This window comes from Malurus melanocephalus, unplaced genomic scaffold (genome assembly GCF_030028575.1).
Source record: "Malurus melanocephalus ecotype Western Australia unplaced genomic scaffold, MMel_1.1 scaffold_430, whole genome shotgun sequence".
Classification (NCBI taxonomy): Eukaryota; Metazoa; Chordata; class Aves; order Passeriformes; family Maluridae; genus Malurus; species Malurus melanocephalus.
Window position 1 is genome coordinate 200,210 of NW_026623662.1, and position 15,471 is coordinate 215,680.

The following is a 15,471-nucleotide window of genomic DNA, read 5'->3' on the forward strand; positions in this document are numbered from 1 at the left end:
ACCAAAGGTGGCCTTTTGAAGCTGTTCTGTAGAAAACACCCAAGCAAAGGTTTTATTTTTCAGAGTTTCTTTGTGAAGAAGCAACAAACCTGTTCCAGTGTCTCATTTACACCTGAAGTGTGGCATTCAGCTAATTGAAAACACGGTTATTCTTAATTATTTTCTTGCAGCTCATTGACATTCATGGGGATCTTGTAGCTGCAGCCCCATAAATATAATATTACTTCCCAGTTTTTTATTTTGGCACTCAGTTCTCCTCTATTGGCATATTTATAGTCTCCTGTATAAATGAATAATTTTATTTATTATTTATTCATTTGAACTTTGCTGCGTCGGCGTTGCTGTACAAGTGTCAGGGGTGGAAGAAACTTTTTTTGCTGAGTTTCTTACCTGCCTACCAAATCTTCCAGTTACTTTCACAAAATAGGGGAACAAACCTTTGGATGGGCATATGATTTATGTTTATAATATTTCGTAGAATTTTATAACTATTTTCTATATTTTTTCTATAATTTTACCATTTTATGATAGGATTTTATACTATTGAATATTATATAATAGAATATTGTAATTCTATAATTATATTATAATTATATAATTATAATTATAATGTAATTATATCTATGTAATTATGTATAATATAATTATATATGTGAAATATATAATTATATAATTTTACAATATATATAATAGAATATTATATAATAGAAKATTTCTCCTTTATCAGTGATAGATCAGGACAATGAGCAGTGTCACTACAGACCTTCTGTAGTGCAGGAAAATCCAACTGGTTTGGTGATTTTTTATTTTGAGGGGGGACAGGGAGCCAAACCCAAAAATCAACCAAAAAAATGAATTTTCCATGGCAAATGAAACTTTCCAGGGCAAAATCTTCCATTTAGGGGGATATTTTTGGAACAACTTTTTCTGCATTGCCCTGATCACAGCAAGGCAGAGGAAAAGGATTTGAGCTCAGCTGGATTTGGAGGATGAGGATGGGTTTGGTCTCCTCTGYCATTGCTGTGCCCTTGAGCTGCTGTGTTTTACACCCTGAGAGCTCTGCCCGTGTGAATTTTATTTCAGTTCAGAGATAGAATCATGGGAAATATAGTTCAATTTTAAGAACTAAACCATAACCRCGTTCTCCTGAGCTTTATGGAATATTAATTTCATGTTTTCCTTGTCACCAGCCTGTTTAACTCCAAACACCAAAGGAATGTTCTGGAGATCTTCTGTGTTTTGGGGATTGTGGTGGTTGGACATGGAATATTTGCATTGGGTACCCATGGAGGTGCCTTGCAGAGATGGAATATTGGATATGGAATGCTAAATATGGAATATTAGATACAGAATGTTCGATATGGAACATGAAATATGGAATATCAGATATGGAGCATTCATATGGAATGCTAAATATGGAATATCATATATGGAACATTCAATATAAATGTTAATTATTGAATATTAGATATGGAACATTCAATATTGAGTGCTAAATATGGAATATTAGATATGGAATATTGGATATAGAACCTTTAATATGGAATGTTAAATATGGAATATTCAATATGGAATATTCAATATGGAGTGTTAAATATGTAATATAGATGGAACATTCAATATTGAATATTAAATATGGAATATTCAATATGGAACATTCAGTATGGAGTGTTAAATATGGAATATTAGATATGGAATATTGGATATTGAACCTTCAATATGGAATATTCAATATGGGATATTAAAAACTGAATATTGGATATGAAACCTTCAATATGGAATATTAAATATCGAATATTACATATGGAACAATCAATATTGAATGTTAAATATGGAATATTCAATGTGGAACCTTCAAAATGGAATATTAGATATGGAATATTCAATGTGGAACCTTCAAAATGGAATATTAGATATGGAATATTCAATATGGAATATTAAGTATGGGATATTGGATATTGCACCTTCAATATGGAATATTAAACATGGAATATCATAGGTGGAACATTCAATATGGAATATTAAACATGGAATATTCAATATGCAATATTAGATATGGAGCATTTAATATGGAGTATTAGATATGGAACATTCAATATTCAATGTTAAATATTGCATATTATATATGGAACTTTCAGCATGGAATATTCAATATTGAATATTAGATATGGACTATTCAGTATGGAATATTAGATATGGAACATTCAATATGGAACCTTCAATATGGAGTATTATATATGGAGCATTCAATATGGAATATTGAATGTGGAATATTGAATATAGAATATTAGATATGGAATTTGAGATATTGTGGCCCAGGGTGCCCAGAGCAGCTGTGGTTGTCCCTGGATCCCTGGAATGTCCCAGGGCAGGTTGGACATTGGGATTGGAGCACCCTGGGACARTGGGAGGTGTCCCTGCCCATGGATGGGGTGGATGAGATGATTTTTCAGATCCCTTCCAACCCCAACCATTCCATGAGTCCGTATTTGGGAGAGGATGATTTTTGGGGACACAGAACCGGCGATGAATTTTCAGCTTTTCTGTCACCACCAACTCTGGGAGGACACCAGGAACGATCTGTAAAAACAAACAAACGGTGAGCGATACAAAAATGGGAATTTGGAGAATATTTCATGGAATGAGCTCTGGGAAAACTTGTAATTAAGGCTGATTTAAATGCTGGTGGACAGGCCACGTGGTCCATGGAATTCTGATGGAGTGGTTGGCAGAGGATGAAGTTTGATTTATCCAAAATGTGGCTTTTGGTGTATTTTTGGTGAAGTTGCATGAAAACCCCAACAATTTCCAAGTCGTTTTCTACGTTTTTCTAGACACACCTGACATGCATGTGGGGTTTTTTTGCATTCTTTCCATTCACCATTATACAAGAAATTTAATTTGARTTTGAAATTTTTTTACATGCTTCAGGATTTAGAAACAATGGTAAGTAGTSGAATAACGGAACAAAGAAAAATCCCAACTTTTTAATGCATTCCTTGGGTGTTTGTTAAAAAAACTCAAAAACTAATCTTGACAAAGGGAACCAAGTCTGGACAATATGTGATGTAATTGTTATAATGATCACTATTAGATAATTATATAAAGATATTTTATTAAAAAATGATGAACCTGGAAAGTATTTGCATTGATAATTTCAGTGTGAAATCCTTCACAGCTTGTTAAAAATCCCTTGTCTGGTATTTACACTGCGGGACTTAGAGCTTTATATATTTTTAATAAATTCCTCTGTGCATGTGTGCTTTTAAAATGCATTTTCTAATTCTTAATGAGTCCCCTTAATCCTGGAAATTGAGAAATAGTGCAGATGAAAAGCCAGAACCATCAATTTGCTGCAAGCAGTGTCTCTTACATGAACACTCCAGTCACTCTGGTGTTGAAAATATAAATATTTTAAATTATTCTGTGTTCTTTCAGATTATGGGAGTGGTCCTGTGGTCAAGTTTTTCAATTTAGTGGATTCTTCAGCCAGTCTGAGTTTTTCCAGAGGAGTGATTCCTAATTAAAGAGGCCCAGCAGAGTTTTAGATGTACTTTTTAGCAAATACAAAAAAGGATTCGCTTCTTCCAAGCTACCCACCTGTTCAGAATTAGATTTTCCGAAGTTCAGAAGTGATTTGTGAGATAAAAAATGTTTTTGAAATAAAAAATTGACAATAACTCCCAGCATGCTGCGTTTTTTTTTTCTGTTTTGGTTCCGTTTTGGTTCCATTTTGGTTCTGTTTCCAAACCCGTTCGTTCAAACTCGGGCAGAGCTGTTGAGAAGGGGATGATTTTTCCCAGAACAATGGACAATATCCCTGATCCAATGTTTTTATTTTTCTGTTCCTTTATTTAGGCCAGGCAGCTGGAAGACAAGGACAAGGAGCTGAGGAAACACGATGCCTACTACAAGGAACAGCTGGCTCGGCTGGAAGAGAGGGTAAAACTGTTTTTTCTCTTTTAATGAAGATTTTTCCATTCATGCCTGCACCTTTTTTGACTTTTTTTAGGATGATAAAGATTAAAATTCTGGCCAGAGGGGTTATTTTTGTATTGCTGCTACTGTTTCTGGCTCAATATTGCCAAGGTGGAAGTTTTGATGGGTGAGAATGTTGTTTTTTTTACTAAGAAAGTTCTCACATTCGCTGTGGGATTTCATCTGTCACGGTAATTACAGACAGAAAAATAAAATAATGAGGTTATTTTCTACCAACACTGATGAAGAGCCAGTGGAAATGAATAAGTGTCATCAAGTAAGAAAAATAAAATTTAAAAAAAAAAGAAGTGTGAAGGGACATAGTGAATTTCTGCTTTCAGTGGGTGCCATCAGTGATTCCTCCATCAGTACACGCAGAGTTTAATTTTAAWTCCAAGTTTACACCATGTTTTAAAAGCACTTCTGCGTCCTTTTCTCATCACAGGCTTGAAATTAAACTGCAGAGAGCAGCTTGGGAAGCCGTGGGACTTGCTTACAGTGATTGAACATATTGCTGTTAACGTTCCTATTCTTTATAGGGTATTATTTTATAGGATGTTAATTTCAAATAATTACTGCTGTSATCCTTTTCTGGCTCCCAGGTTGGYTRTAACCTCCAGCCTGAATACATTTGCCTCCTTTACCCCTCTGCCTCCTTCCTCAGCTTAGATATTGTTAAATAATTCAGATTTTTTTTTATTTTTTAGTTGTGAAAATTATTAAGGAGATACATATTCATTAATGCAGCTTAGCAGGCGAGCAGAAARCCCCTTGTTTTTTATGGATTAGGARGAAAAACGTGTTGCATGAATTATCAGTGTGGATAATTGGGTTTAATGAATATTTTAAATCGAGGGTCTATCCGATACCATCTCAGTGTTTTGTCCTTCCTTCCCAAAGATGACATTAATGAAGTGCCACRTTCTTGGCAATGAAAAAGACTTTGAAAGGGTGAGGGGAAATTAGTTTAATGATCCTAAATTGGTGCAATATTTAAACAGCTCAAAATTAAGATCCTTCACTAAAAAAATCCGCAAAATACGTTTATTATTCTCCAGTAACTGGATGGGTGATGGGGGAAAAAGCAGCAGTGGGATCTCATCTGAACTGGCTTCTTTTGGGCTGGTTGTAGCTGTGCTCTTAGTAGGGAAAAATTCAAATTTTTTTTGCCTTTTACATCTTTTTAGAAGTTTTTCTTAGATATTTTCACATTCAGTTAGGTCATTGATACAGTGAGACTTCCAACGTATAAATCAATCCTTGTGGTGTGCAAGGGGGATAATGAACTTTAAATAACTTCATTTGAGTTCTGCTGGAGTGCCATCCCCCAGGTGATGTGAAATGGGAAAGTTCTGCCATCTCTTGGTTTGGAAATCTCCAGGATTTCGCCAAGTAGTTCTGAATTCTTGTTTTATTCCGTGGATGATGTTTGCTCCATCTTCAGAGTGGAGTTTTTGTGATGCCAAACTTTGTCTTTTCATTCTGACTTTTCGTTTGGGAGGTAAAASCCCTCTGCTTTTCCAAGCTGTCATCCAGTTTGTCATCAAGGGACGTTTTCATCTCTCTCCTACACAAAAAAGTGCTGTTCCAGCTCGGAAAGGAGTGAACTTTGTGTTCCAAATCTGATTTGGGGTTTCTTTGGGGAGGTGGAGGTTTCAGAGTGAAAACCTGGACAAGCAAAGGAGTCAGAGTTTCTGAAATCCCACCTTCCCCAAGGCTCCTTGGGGTCACCTGTGAGCTGCTGGAGGCAAAACTGGGGTTTCAACTGAAAGAAGGGAGATTTAGGTGGGATATTGGGAATTCCTGGCTGGGATGGGATTCCCAGAGCAGCTGTGGTGTCCCTGGATCCCTGGCAGTGTTCAAGGCCAGGCTGGACATTGGGATTGGAGCACCCTGGGACAGTGGGAGGTGTCCCTGCCATGGCAGGGGTGGCTCTGGATGGGCTTTRAGGTTCCTTCCACCCCAAACCATTCCAGGATTCTCTGATGACACTTTTCCCACTGCATGTCCCTAAATTCAGATCTCTCTTTCAGGACATGGGACAGTTCAGGGAAGGAACCTCCTGCTCTAAGCTGGGTCAGCTCTGGGACCAGCCCAGATTGCTGGATCCGTTCAGACATTTTAAACCTCCAGAGATTCCCCATCATTTCTGGATTTGCATGATTTACCTTTTCTTACAAACTTTTCCCTGAGTCAAACCCCTGCATTGGGAAATAAAAAAATTGGGATGGAAATACAGCTTATTTTTAAAAAAAGGCAGCTCTGGAAATGCATGAAAAGARGCTGTTTGTACCTAAACTTGTCCAGATTTCAGTGGAAGGTGCACAGAAATGGGCTCACAGAGTGAAGTTCAGAGCAGGAGGTGGGCTGGGAGCAAGTGGAGCTGCAGAATGAATGTCAGGACACAGAAATGTTCAATCTGAGTCTGTCACCTGTGACAAAGAACACTAATTACCAGCTCAGATCATYCCCACATCAAATAAGCACGCTTTAACAACACTTCAGTGCTGCCTGTGTGGTATTTCTGTCTGTTGCATCATCGAGTGTCGCAGCTCATCCCACTGATTAATTGGCTTTTTGATTACTTAGCCTTTTCAATTAGAAGCTTCGTATTTGCGTTCTTGGGTGCTGCTGGAAAAACAATGCAGCCGTTGATGATAAAGGGAGATGACAACAGAACAGATTAGTGTCAGCCCRGCGTGCTCCTGACGGAGAAAATGATCCATATTCAGTGCCAGATGAAGCCTGTCAATTAGAAAATATTGCAGTGACTGAGGGAAGATGCTCAGCCTTTCCAGGGCATTAATACAGGACAGAATAACCCTGCACCGGTGACAGCTGCTGTAGTAAAACACAAACAGTTCTATTCTCCAGGGGAATAACTGTTCATAAATTTGGTTTATGTGCTAAAAACCTTTGGATACTTCCCCCAAACCCCTGCAATTCCCCTAACASCTGCCAGTGTTTCTAGGTCAGGGGTAGCACATCAGCTGTTGGTTATTGCAGAGAGTGGAACAGAGGAGTTCCAGAGCAGCCTGTGCTTCTGATCTGGAGCTGTGGTTGGAGTGTTCACACACTGAGCTTGGAGGGAAATCTGCCCCTGTTTTTGCATTGTCCACCTGTGGGAAGGTGGTTCTTCACAGCAAAAAAAAACCCCAAAACTGAGATAACAGTGGGGAAAGTGCTGGCCCTGCATTGTGTTAATTATTTATTTTAAAATGCAACGTCCTGCCTGGGGTCAGGGTGATCCCAGCACCAATCCAGGCAGGGGGAGAGTGAATGGAGCAGGACTGGAGGATTTTGGTGAATGAGAAGCTGGACATGTCCCAGCCATGGACACTGGGACCCAGAACCCCCCGTGGGCAGCAGGGAGGGGGATCCTGCCCCTCTGCTCCTCTCAGGTGAGCCCCCACCTGCAGAGCTGCCCCAGCCTGGGGAAAACAGCACAAGGAGCTGCTGGAGARTCCCTGGAGCCCCTCTGGATCAGGCTGGGAGAGCTGGGAATGTTCCCCTGGAAAAGGGAAGGATCCAGGGAGAGCTTCCAGAACATTCCAGGGGCTCCAGGAGAGCTGGAGAGGGACTGGGGCCAAGGGCTGCAGGGACAGGACACAGGGAATGGATCAGAGTGGAAAAGGGGAGATTGGGGGAGAAAGGGGATCTGAGGAATTGGGAATTCCTGGCTGGGATGGAATTGCCAGAGAATTCCTGGATCCCTGGCAGTGTCCAAGGCCAGGCTGGACATTGGGATTGGAGCACCCTGGGACATTGGGAGGTGTCCCTGCCATGGCAGGGATGGCACTGGATAATCCTGAAGATTTTTTTCCAACCCAAAGCATTCCATTACTCTGAAAGGAGAAAGTTGTTTTGGGATAAGAATCCCAGAGTGAACGCAGAGCCTTTCCAGGCAATGCCATTCCTGCCCCTGTCCCAGAGCTCGGGAGCTCTGTCTGTCCCTCCTCAGTGCAGTTCCTGCAGGTGAAGCTCTTCACTTTGGGGTGTTTATAGGACAAAGCAAACCCTCGTTGATCTCTTTGCTGTCTCTGACATTAAAAAGTGTAGGGTTTTTGGCACTTTCAGTGCCAGTTCCAAGCCCCAGTGCCTACAGACTCCATTCCTAACCATCTCTACAGCTCCAGGGCCACTTTTCTGGGCAATTCCAATTCCCACCAACTTTGCACAGGATTTTCCTGCAGAGCAGGTGATGTCCCAGTTTCCCTTCACCCCTCTGCTTTTCCTTTACAACATTTCTTACAAAGGAAACACGACCCTCTCCTGTTTCTCACTGTGGTTTTGGCCTCACACAGACACTCAACGAGCTGTGTCTGTTCCTGCTCTGTCTCTGAGACTGATGGGACTCCCCAGTTCCAATCTCCTCCAGCAATCCCAGATATTTTCATGTTGCTCTGCTTCCTAATGCTAATATGCATCATTARGAGAATCCTGCCCCAAGTCATGGGAGCAGAAGGAAATTAATTTTAATACCCTGCTGCATGACACAAYGACTTGGTTTATCAGTGGGAATGAGCAAGATATGGATCTCTGTATTAATCACAATATTTTCCACTGGAACCAGGTTTCTGTGCTCCTGAATGTCCTGGAAATATTTTGAAGTGTTGAGCAGTGTGGATGTGGTTATGGGGTGAGGTTATAGGATTATCCTGGGGCACAAATCTGAGGGGTGGCTGAGAGAGCTGGGAAAGGGGAAAAATCCTGGAAAAAAATCTGAAAAAAGGGGATCAGGGGGGACCTTGTGGCTCTGCACAACTCCCTGACAGGAGGGGGCAGCCGGGGGGGATTTGGGATCTCATCCCAGGGAACAGGGACAGGAGGAGAGGGAACGGCCTCAGGCTGGGCCAGGGGAGGTTTAGGTTGGATATTGGGAAAATTCCTTCATAGAAAGAAATTCCTTCATGTCCAACACAAGGCAGGGGTGGAGCCCCCATCCCTGGAGGGATCCCAAAGCCCTGTGGATGTGGCACTTGGGGACAGCGTCAGTGATGGCCTTGATGATCTCAGAGGGCTTTTCCAACTGAAACAATTCCCTGATTCTACCATTCTGAGGACATCTGGAAGTTTCAGATTCCCTTGGATTCCCTACAGATTTCACAGCCTACAGATCATTGCCCTGGCAATTCTTTGCCCATTCCACAATCCCCACCCACCCTTAAGGCTGCGGTGGCCTTTGGGGACATTCCTGCTGCCCACAGGGCTCAGTGCCAGCTCCCAGCCTGGCAGCTCAGACTCTGAGTGCAGGAAATACCGACACACTTCCCTGCATCCCTTTTCCCCCCGACTTAAACGTCGAGGAAGGATTTGCAAATCCCAAATCGGGCACTTAATTTGGGGATTGTGCTTTCCGTGGAGGCTGTCAAGGAGCATTAACCTKAAGGTGAGATGAGCACACGGAGCACAAAGCTCTGAGCTGATGGCACATTCTCTACCAGGTGTTAAATGGTATTATCCATCCTGCTTGCTGCAGTAAATAGGATTTTGCTATTATGATGTGTCAGGATTTTCAGGGAAATCAAATTTACTCGACGCTAAACTGCCACCCTCGCCGCTGAGCGGCTTTATTGCGGCATCTCGGATTCATCCTAATCCTGTTGGTGGGAAATGCTTATCCCAATTGTGTGGGGAAATTATGACTTCATGATCTCTTCCCTTTTTCTGTTCAGGGCTTAGCGTGGCCCAGGGATAGCCCCAGTGCTGAGCTGAGGGGTTGATCCGCAGCTTCCCAGCCTGGAATTGCTTTTTGGGGGAGTTTGGGGCGTTCAGCTGCCGGCAGTGCCAGCCCCAGGTTTGTTCAGATGTTTCAGAGCCTCGCTCACCTTTCCAGATCTCAACAATTTGATAATCAGAACCTGTTTGCTGGGTTTCTTGTAAAGTGGAGTTTGCAAGATGTGGATAACAGAGGAGGGATGTAGAAAGGATAATAACCACAAACATTTTCATTGCCTACAAGGTAATTCAGCAATTTAAAGGGTTTTTTTTTTGTTTCTATTTGTGTTCAGTTATCAGTCTGTTTACTCTTTGTGATTTCACGTGGCTGGATCAGGAAGAATTCCATCAACAGAGCAGGATTCTGCTCTCAACTCTCATGTTTGGGAGTCTGTGTTTGCCAGAGCAAACGTTGGCTCTCCCCACWTTGGTAATGTGGGTTCCTTCACACTTTCCAGAGCCAAATCTCAGGGATGTAGCTGCATGTTTGGAGACTCGAGGCTGGATCCAGCAAAACAGGAAATTATTTTGGCTGATGGGCACTTCGGGGAGAGGCAGGGACAGACAGCAAACCTTGTTCCCATGAAGACACRGAATTATTCTCTAAATTCTCCAATATTCTCTAAATATCTGGGGTTTGAAAGAAAACACTTCCATCATTCCCACTCTGCTATTTTTGAGACATTCTCCGTGTTTTTGTCCTGTTTTTGTTGGCTGCCTCTATTTCTCTTTCTGCATCCAATAAATAAATGTATATATGCACACACACACACGCAGAGTCAATGCCTTAACTCGATTCCCAAACACTTTTCCAATAGAAGCAATAAAATACATTACAGCTTCCATCTGATGAATTCCACCGGCTGTCATATCATCTCATTGTTCATGAATTGTGTTATTTCTCTGAAGTTATCGGGGCCTTCTCCTTTTTAAATGGATATTCAGCTGCCACGGCGAAATCTTGCCGCTCGCCCAAATCGCTGCGGTGGGAGACCGGGGGAGAAAATCAAGATATATTAATTTCTTCATTTTGTACTCGGGCCAAGAGACTTTTCTGTGTCTCAGCTCATGTGCTGCAGCATGGAGATAAAAGCAGGAGTTCATCAGACTTTCCCAGAGCTTTGTGTTTCCCCGTTGCTCCTGAAAACCGCCCCTTTTAGCGCTGACCGGAGCGTCGTGTTTTTGTCACTTTTGCATAATAAAGCTGTCAACCCAACCCGCCATCTCCCTCACTCTTAGAATATTAGAAAATTCCTCCTCTCAGCTTTCATTCTGTTCGGGGGACAGGGTTTTTGTTGAATTGCTTCTYGCCTGGCAGGTTGAGATTAGGAAACTTTCACCCCATTACAATATCTGAAACCTCCCCCTGCCTGGCAGCTTTCACTGGAGTGTGGATTCAATGCTCTGCCTCCGTATCTTGCTCAGCCACAATCATTTCTTCTGAGCAATTGGTGCTCAGCCTTGATTTCATTTTTTTTTCTCCTCTCATAATCTTTTCTTTCCCGTTTCTGACTAAGCAGCTGAGGTGTTTATTATTAAAACAAAAATTTGGCTGGAAAGAAGTTGTCACCAGGCTTGTCACCAAGCCCATTACTCTGATTTTCTCTCTCCTCTCCTGTTTTCTCCAGTTTTCTTCCTACAACTCCCTCTGGTCATCTTCAATTACAGCTCTTTTACTGTTTTAGTTTTGGGRCRTTTTCASAGAACACAGAAAAATACAGAATTTTGCATTTSTRWACTGAATTCTCAACRCAGAAGAAAAACCTTTCCTTAAACRTTSYTTCCTTTTCCTTAAACTTTCCCAGCTCTGACCAGAGAGAGGCACAAAAATAATTTGTGCCTCAAATTATTTTTTCCCCCTAAGGGGTTCATTTTCCCCCTAAGTGCACCAAAAATGCAGAATTTTCATGTTTGTGAAAAACCACCTCATCTTTCACTATCACATATCCAATCAATAGCAAGGCTGAAATGCTGCTTAATAACAAAATGAGCAGTTGTTCCAYGCTGAATAGCAGCTATCGATGTTTCTCGGAATGTTTGTTTATAGATTATTTTCCCATTATGTATGTGTGTCTTTATAGGGAACAAAAAACAACTGTGATAACCAATATTCCAGGGGTTGTTTTTTCCCTTGTGCACTAAAACACCTGATAACTTTTCAATGTGTAACCAGAATTTCATCCAGGTTGTTGCAGTCTTTTTTATTTCTCCAGCACATGGAAAACAAGGGTTTAGAAAGACTTTTGATTTTTTGGGGGGTTTTTTTGGGGGTTATTTTTTGTCTTTGTCTTTTGTCTTTGTCTGTGTGTTTGTTTTGTTTTTGTGGGTTTTTTTTGTTTTGGTTTGGTTTTTTGGTTGGTTTTTTTTGGTTTTTTTTGTTCTGTTTGTTTTTGGTTTTTTGTTGGGTTGGTTTTTTTTGCTTTTGTTTTTGGTTTTGGTTTTTTTTTGTTGTTGTTTTTTTTAGTTTGAGGAAAAAGATGACTGAATTCCCTGATTTTGTTTTGGAAGAATTAGCAGAAGTCCAAGGGCTGATGGTACCTGGATGGAAACTGATAACTCAGAGCCCTGGAACAGAGACGTGTTTGTAAAATCATGGAATAGTTTGGGTTGGAAGGGACCTTAAAGCTCATCCAGTGCCACCCCTGCCATGGCAGGGACATTTTTCACTATCCCAGGGTGCTCCAAACCATCTGGGATGTCCAGCCTGGAGAAGGGAAKGATCCAGGGARAGCTTCCAGAACATTCCAGGGGCTCCAGGAGAGCTGGAGAGGGACTGGGGCCAAGGGCTGCAGGGACAGGACACAGGGAATGGATCAGAGTGGAAAAGGGGAGATTGGGGTGGCATCTGGGGAATTCGGAATTCCTGGCTGGGATGGAATTCCCAGAGCAGTTGTGGGTATCCAAGGCTGGGTTTGGAGCACCCTGGGACAGTGGAAGGAATCCCAGGTTCATCCATTCCCTTTTTCAGTCAAAATTCCAGCACTGCCTCAACCCTTCTTGGGTTTTTTATTTTTGAGTGTAGCTTCCTCTGCGCTTTTCCCTTTCTCCATTTAAAAAAACCCAAAGAACGTCACAAGAGCGAAACGTTTAAAATAGGCAAAAAGAAACAAAGTGAAGGAATTTGTCATTTGAATGTTTAAAGCTGCGTTTGTCGCTTTGCATAGGMTCTTGCAAAATGCTTCAACATATGGGGAGTTAATGAATAAGCAGCTTTGGCTTYACCCGGGTCTGTTCCCTCCTCCCACCACCTCCCCGTCACCAGCTGAAGTTTGRGAACAAATACTGAGCTGAGTTAGCTCTGTGGTAAAGAGCCCTCGGGGAGGGGATTGCAGGGTGTCTTTGTTGAGGGAACCTAATTAGAAAAGATTACAACCCTAAATTAAATGCCCGTCCCGCTGTGCTGGCCCTGACCTCGGGACAAGAAGGACATGGAGGGGCTGGAGCGTGTCCAGAGGTGGGGACAGAGCTGGGAAGGGTCTGGAGACCCAGGAGTGGCTGAGGGAGCTGGGAAAGGGGAAAAAACCTGGAAAAAAATCTGGAAAAAAGGGGATCAGGGGGGACCTTGTGGCTCTGCACAACTCCCTGACAGGAGGGGGCAGCCGGGGGGGATTTGGGATCTCATTGCAGGGAACAGGGACAGGAGGAGAGGGAACGGCCCCAAATTGCCCCAAGGAATATTTGGTTGGGATATTGGAAAGATTTCTTCCCTAAAAGGGTTGTSCATCCCTGGCACAGCTGCCCGGGGCAGTGGTGGGATCCCCATCCCTGGAAGTGTTTGAAAAGAAGTACAAGTGGCACTTTGTGATATGGTTTAGTGGGCATGGAGGCATTCAGTCCATGCCTGGACTTGATGAGCTCAGAGGTCTTTTCCAACCTCAATAATTCCATCATTCTGTGGCTTTCCCAATCCACAGGGAGAGAATCCAGAATTCCAAAATTCCAACACCAGACTAACAGGGACCCTCCTGTTTACTTCCTCGTATGAAGTGAGTGCAGCTGGAGGGGTCGGGCTCAACTGGAAGGGAACAGGGACAGGAGGAGAGGGAACGGCCTCAAATTGCTCCAGGGAATGTTTGGTTTGGATATGAATTGAAAATTCCTCCCTGGAAAGGGCTGTGCACCCTGGCAGTGGTGGAATTTCCATCTCTGGAGGGATCCCAAAGCCCTGTGGATGTGACACTTGGGGACAGGGACAATGGTGGCCCTGGCAGTGCTGAGGATGGTTGGACTCGATGATCTCAGAGGGCTTTTCCAACCTTAATGACTGAAAGATGAGATGAAAACATTCCCTTTTTCCCTAAGCATTCGTTAGTAATTATTCTCATTAGAAAGCAATAATGTTTATGGGAAATGATGCCTTTTTAAAATTTATTTTGTAAATAATCCTCTAACCCCAATGGCTGAAATCCTGAAATCACAGCAATACCCTTCCTAAGCACTTGCTGCCTTCATTTCCCCTGCTGCCACTCTTGAGTGATATTTTAATTTTTCCTGCCCCTAAAAATAGTGCAGTCCCATAACTGACAGATAAATGAGAGAATCCCCAGGAAATCGCTGATTGTTTCTGTTCACCAGCACAATAAATGCAGGAGGTAATAAATGTCCTCTTACATCAGGGGGAGGCGGGTAATGAGAAAATGATGGGAAAAGGAATTTCAGAAATAAATGACCAATCTAAGYTGAAGAATAATTCATTAATAACTTGGCTTTCAGTGGGAGAGAGGGCTCTGTGCATCCAGAGGAGCTGGAGATGGACCATGGACATCTGGCAGTGACGGATTTTGGGAAGTTGATTTAAGTTTATGAACAATAAGCTGTGATTTAGACTCATCTTTTTCCATGAATTTTGCTGTTTCACCATTGTGGCACAGGAAAAACAAAGACAGTGGATTGAATTTTTGTTTCCGTGGTGTAAGTGCAGAGGATGTGGATTTTGGGAAAGCTTTGTGTGAAGGACRCAGCTCTGACAATGCCTGAGGAAATCTGGGCTCTGTACCACGTCCTGCTCTGGGTTTTTATTCTCATTTATTTTATTGTGCTTTTCATGAGCAGGAGGTCAAGCCCTGCCCAGGAGCAGTCGTGTCCAGTGGCAGAATCCTTAAAATCAGGGAGAGTTTGGCCACGGTGGGAGCTGAACTGAAATTCTGGGATGTGACCCCACTGCAGAGAGAAAAGAGCTGCAGCAGCTTTTTGTAACATCATTTGGGGCACAAATCCCAGCTCTGGCCAGGCTTTGCCACMGGAAGGAAAGTTGAAGTAAAGGTTTTTCTTCTGCATTGAGAATTCAGTGCAGAAATGCAAAATTCTRTATTTTTCTGTGTTCTGTGAAAATGCCCCAAAASTAAAACAGTAAAACTGGGGGAAGGAACTCCAGCTGAAGGTGAMCAGAGGGAGCTGTAGGAAGAAAACTGGAGAAAACAGGAGAGGTGAGAGAATATCAGAGTGATGGGCTTGGTGACAAGCCTGGTGACAACTTCTTTCCAGCCAAATTTTTGCTTGAAAGAACAAAAAAACAACTGGTCTTGAGCATTCCTTCCAAGATTCCCTTAAAATTCCTGCCCCCCAAATTCTTTCAGAAGAGATGAGGTTGCCGTGAGTTTCTATTTGTGAGAACCTCCCTGGGAAAATAACACTATTTTTACACTGATCCTTCCAAGGTGGAAGGTTTTCCTCTTTTTGTTTTGATTTATTTTTATTTTTATTTTATTTATTTTTATTTTTATTTTTATTTTTATTTTTATTTTTATTTTTATTTTTATTTTTATTTTTATTTTT

At 42.1% G+C, this 15,471-nt stretch overlaps 1 protein-coding gene across 3 annotated transcripts in view; it reads left to right on the forward strand.

Moving 5' to 3' along the window:
* The window catches only part of CHCHD3 (coiled-coil-helix-coiled-coil-helix domain containing 3), a 134,027-nt gene that overhangs the window by 76,864 nt on the left and 41,692 nt on the right, over positions 1 to 15,471 (forward strand). For all 3 annotated transcript variants that reach the window (XM_057379999.1, XM_057380000.1, XM_057379998.1), the window contains exon 5: positions 3,859 to 3,942. In XM_057379999.1, coding sequence (XP_057235982.1) covers positions 3,859 to 3,942 — 84 coding nt within the window. The remainder of the gene's footprint in view (positions 1 to 3,858; positions 3,943 to 15,471) is intronic.